Source organism: Rhagoletis zephyria, unplaced genomic scaffold, assembly GCF_001687245.7.
Source record: "Rhagoletis zephyria isolate East Lansing unplaced genomic scaffold, Rhagoletis_zephyria_1.1 Rzeph_scaffold_01593, whole genome shotgun sequence".
Lineage (NCBI taxonomy): Eukaryota > Metazoa > Arthropoda > Insecta > Diptera > Tephritidae > Rhagoletis > Rhagoletis zephyria.
In genome coordinates this window covers 23,408-28,627 of record NW_016158677.1, presented here as the reverse complement: position 1 = coordinate 28,627, position 5,220 = coordinate 23,408, and the positions used below count along the sequence as shown (strand labels likewise).

The following is a 5,220-nucleotide window of genomic DNA, read 5'->3' as shown; positions in this document are numbered from 1 at the left end:
TTTAGGTGATTAGGTCGATGCTGGATTTTCCTCTCTTCCAGGTGTTGACGTATGGACTCGTCAATGTAGGTGAGCGTTGCGCCGGTGTCCAATAGTGCCCGTACGCTCATACCTTCTACGCTCACATTGATGTAGTAGCGACCATCTGCTTTTCCTCCTTGTTGGGTGTTAGTGTCTACAGGGACGGCGGCGATCGGAACTGTTCCGGTGCTGCGTATTTTGCGGGGCGGCTTAGCGGTGGCAGTGTTGCACGGACAATCCCGGGAGAGGACGTTATCTCGGCCGCANCGTATTTTGCGGGGCGGCTTAGCGGTGGTAGTGTTGCACGTACAATCCCAGGAGAGGACGTTATCTCGGCCGCATCTAGAGCAGAACAGTCTTTTTGTCCTTCGGCATCGGAAGCGGAGGTGCCCGCGTCCTTTGCAACGCCAGCAGGATTCCTCTCTGCTGTACCTTTCTTCTGGGGGGGCTAGGCTGTGTGCTGCTTGTCTGCTGTTTCTGGCTTCTTCGCCCTTCAGAAGCTCAAATTCGTCGGTGAGATCCATCAGCTCCTCGATCGTTTTAAACTCCCCTCGCTTGACGAAGAGACGATACTCCACACGTAGACCATCGTAGATGCGTTCCAAGTGATCCTCTCCACACATAGTCGGGTGTTGGCGTATAAGCGTTTGTAGTGCCAAGATGTAATCCTTGGCCTTCTCTCGGCTTTGTTGGCGTCGCTGCCGGATGGCATCTTCAAGCTGACTCATGTGTCGCCGTGGGAGGAAGAACCGCTCTATTTCTGCCTGAAACGCTGCCCACGAATGTATCTGTGGTTTTCGCACGCGGAACCATTGTAGGGCCTTCCCGCGTAACACTTCAGGTAGGGTTGGGAGGAGGTTGTCCAGCGGGATGCGGTAGCATTCGGCTAGCTCTTCTATCCTCTCCAAGAAGTCGTGTAGCGCGTCGCCTCCCAAAAAATGTACGTCCNCGGGATGCGGTAGCATTCGGCTAGCTCTTCGATCCTCTCCAAGAAATCGTGTAGCGCGTCGCCTCCCGAAAAATGTACGTCCCATCCGCGAACGGTATTCATTAACTCGGCGTCGCTGATCTCACCACGCTTTGTTGCAGGCTTCATCTCCAGTGGCGGTGGACTATAGTTGTCGGTCCGGACGGTGGGAATGGTGCTGGGTTGCAGTTTTGCTGGTCTCTCCTCTTCTGCTTTAATCTCCTCTTCCAAATCTCTTAATAAATTCTCTGTTGATTTGCGATGTCGCTTCGCTCTCACATATGCGCTAAGCGCGTTGCGCAGGTCGGCGACTGTATATCCCTCTACGAAAATTCGATGCCGCTTGCACTCCTCTATTAACTTCTCCTTCTTTAGCAGATATATCCAGCTGAGGGANAATCTCTTAATAAATTCTCTGTTGATTTGCGATGTCGATTCGCTCTCACATATGCGCTAAGCGCGTTGCGCAGGTCGGCGACTGTATATCCCTCTACGAAAATTCGATGCCGCTTGCACTCCTCTATTAACTTCTCCTTCTTTAGCAGATATATCNGTCCGGACGGTGGGAATGGTGCTGGGTTGCAGTTTTGCTGGTCTCTCCTCTTCTGCTTTAATCTCCTCTTCCAAAAATCTCTTAATAAATTCTCTGTTGATTTGCGATGTCGATTCGCTCTCACATATGCGCTAAGCGCGTTGCGCAGGTCGGCGACTGTATATCCCTCTACGAAAATTCGGTGCCGCGTGCACTCCTCTATTAACTTCTCCTTTTTTAGCAGATATATCCAGCTAAGGGAGTCGACGTTCAGCGTATTGGTGTTACTCTCGCTGGCGCGTGTGTCATCTGTTGGTTGTGCTGTGTTCGGCGAGCCCGCTTCCGCAGTGTTGGTGCTTGTTAAGTTTTTTGCACATGCGCCTGCAGAGCTGGGTCCCTGCTCGGGCGCCATTTATGAGGTGGGTTTTGTCGAAGGCTGAGGTGAACTCAGCCGATCCAGAGTCCAGCGAAGGTCCCACTAACCCCCACCAAATAAAACACACTATTTTCGTGTATTTACTTCGAACACACACACACACACACAGCGCTATAACTAGAGTGCCAACAACCTTATGTCCAAAGAGAGAGAGAGAGAGAGAGAGAGAGAGAGAGAGGGCGCGAGGTGACGTTCGTTGTCGTCGGACGGTCGGGTGGGAGTGGATAACGATGAGAGTGCCAGCCGTACGGCGGACGATTCTCAGGAGCGGCGGAGCAACGGTGAAGGCGCTAGCAGCTCGATGGGTGACTCTTGGCAACAGTGAAGGAACGGTTGAGCAACGGTGAGAGCGCTAGCAGCACGGTGGGTGATTCTCAACAACTGTTGAGCAACGGTGACAGCGCTAGCAGTACAGCGGATGATTCTCAACAACTGTTGAGCAACGGTGAGAGCGCTAGCAGTACAGCGGGTGATTCTCAACAACTGTTGAGCAACGGTGAGAGCGCTAGCAGTACAGCGGGTGATTCTCAACGACTGTTGCGAGTAATTCTCGGTAACGGTTGAGCAATTGGTGACCAGTGGCGGTGGCACGGCGAGTAACTCTCCTCCACGGTTGCGCGACGGTGAGCGGCGGCGGCGGCGGCCCGACGGTTGATCTTCGGCAGCGGATGTCTTCTAATGGCAACGGGTGGTTCGTATTGTTACTCGGCGACTGATGGCGCGAAGCGACCTAGCAAGACTAGTCAGGTAACGCCGCTCCCATAATTGCACACTACGTGAGTAGGGGCTGGAATAGGGGCGGCGGTAACCGCGGATCGGCCAACCGGAGACGATTTAGTGCGTCCGAAAACACACCACTAGACGCCAACCGATTGGTCGAGCAGTGCCTGGATTAACCAGCCGGAGACGATTTAGTGCGTCCGAAGACACACCACTAGACGCCAACCGGCTGGTCAAGCAATGTTTGGGTTGACTAGTCAGAGACGATTTAGTGCGTCCGAGGACACACCACTAGACGCCAACCGACTAGTCAAGCCCAACGCGTACCTAGCGAGACACACTCGACTGCGCACTTGTTCATCCTTTTATACCCGTTGCTGCGTATTTGGNGAAGCCCAACGCGTACCTAGCGAGACTAACTCGACTGCGCACTTGTTCATCCTTTTATACCCGTTGCTGCGTATTTGGTTTGAGAATTCGTCGAGTGCGCTGTCCCGATGGTAGCTGGCGAACGAAGTGGTTGGTATGCTGCTAGCAGTGTTTTGCCTGATGCTGTATGAGTGTGCCGAAGAGTACATATGTACATTGTTGCGTATGTACGGCGGTGTATATATGTGCAGTGGAGTGTGTATGCTTCGTTTGTACGTTGTCGATATGTATCGGAAGGTTTGTATATGCGTTGTTACGTGTGTACAGTGGTGTATGTACGTATGTATAGTGGGATATGTATGTACTGCGGGGTACGTATGTACTTCACCGTGCTGTGTACTATTGTTTCGTAGTGAATTGCTACGCCTGTTTCCGTGTCTACGACGCTGGGTTTGCAATCGGGTGATCGTGGCCCGGCGGGGCTGGGTGATCGCTCGTTGTTGGCGGGTGCTTCCACGATTGCGCCAAGAGGTTGATCTGTCCTTGAACGCTGTGCTATCATGGTTTTAACTACCCGATTGGTTCGTTCGGTCGGGTTTTCATGAGGAGCGTAGGCTGCGGTGAATTTGTGCTCTATGCGGTGCTCGCTGAGAAATTCCGCTAGGGCTTTACCCACAAACTGCTTTCCGTTGTCGCTGAGAAAGATGGCTGGGCAGCCAAACCGGTAAATGATTCTCTCCCGGAGTGCCTTGATGACGTTGGCGGTGGTGGCTTGGCGAACTGGAACTAACTCAACCCATTTCGAAAATTTGTCGGCCAGGACGAGGAGGCACGTGTTTCCTTGTTTGGAGCGTAGAAGTGGTCCTACAAAGTCGGCCGTGACGACTTCCCATGGTCGCGAGCACTGCATGGTGGCCATTATCCTGCTGGTCTTCTTTGTTCCACCTTGTACTCGGCGCAGGACAGGCACCTTCGTACATGCTTGAGTACGTCACGGTACATCCCAGACCAGTAGTAGTTCTGCTGTGCTCGTCATGCACCTCTTGCAGGATATCTGGTCTGCGACTGGTGGGGATGCAGAGCTTCCATTGAGGCGCACGGGAGAGCTTGTTTCGCGGCGCGATGTGGCGGAACAATCTATTGTCGATGATTTGGTAGTCCGGGTTGCGGCTAGGCTGTTGCTGTACTGTATTCAGTTTTCTTTCGTACCAATCGCTGGTGCTGATTTCCACGGTGTAGAGTGTGTCTGCTCCATCATCGGTTGTTGTCAGGGGACATCGTGAGAGTGCGTCTGCTACTACGTTCAGCGCTCCCTTTCGATATTCGATGTCAAAATTGTACTGTTGGAGTTCGAGCGCCCATCTCGCCAGTCGTCCGGATGGGTTCTGCAGCGAGTGTAGCCACTTCAATGAGTGATGGTCGGTAATTACCGTGAAGTGGTATCCTTCCAGGTACGGTCTCATCTTGCGGATTCCCCACAGCACGGCGANTGTGAAGTGGTATCCTTCCAGGTAAGGTCTCATCTTGCGGATTCCCCACAGCACGGCGAGGCACTCTTGTTCGGTGGCTGAATAACGCTTCTCCAGGTCGTTCAGGCTTCGGCTGGCATACGCTACGACTCTCTCGTGGTCGGAGTGGCGTTGAAACAGGACCACTCCGAGTCCTTCTCCGCTGGCGTCGGTCTGGAGGAAGAAGGGGCGGTTGAAGTCGGGGCAGCAGAGTACTGGCGCGGTCGTCAGCTTTTGTTTTAATGCCAGGAACGCGTTTGCTTGCGGTGCGTCCCATACCCAAGTCTGGCCTTTCTTCAGTAATTGGTTGAGTGGTGCCGCAACTGTGGAGAAATCGGCGACGAAGCGACGGTACCATGATGCAAGACCGAGGAATCGACGAAGCTCTCGGATATTCTGAGGCGCTGGCATCTCTCGTACGGCAGATATTTTTGCAGGATCAGTGTGTATCCCCTCTGAACTAACAATGTGGCCGAGGTAGTGGAGCCTCTGTTGCACAAAGCTACATTTGTCGAAGTTCACCTGCATCCTCTTCCTTTGGAGTCGCTCGAACACTTCGCGTAGATTGCTCATATGTTCCTCGAAGGTGTCCCCCAGGATGATTATGTCGTCTAGATACGCGAATACTTTCGGCTGTAGCTCGGGGCCGAGGATCGCGTCGAGAGCG

The 5,220-nt window shown here is 53.2% G+C and overlaps 1 protein-coding gene across 1 annotated transcript in view; it reads right to left on the bottom strand.

Moving 5' to 3' along the window:
* LOC108364557 (uncharacterized) overlaps positions 1 to 1,986 on the bottom strand; it is a 2,449-nt gene extending 463 nt beyond the window's left edge. Inside the window, exons 1-4 of the mRNA XM_017618281.1 lie at positions 1,780 to 1,986; positions 971 to 1,381; positions 294 to 887; positions 143 to 218 (exon numbers count right to left, since the gene is read on the bottom strand). Coding sequence (XP_017473770.1) covers positions 143 to 218; positions 294 to 887; positions 971 to 1,381; positions 1,780 to 1,932 — 1,234 coding nt within the window. The 5' untranslated portion in view covers positions 1,933 to 1,986. The remainder of the gene's footprint in view (positions 1 to 142; positions 219 to 293; positions 888 to 970; positions 1,382 to 1,779) is intronic.
* Positions 1,987 to 5,220: the final 3,234 nt, after the last annotated feature.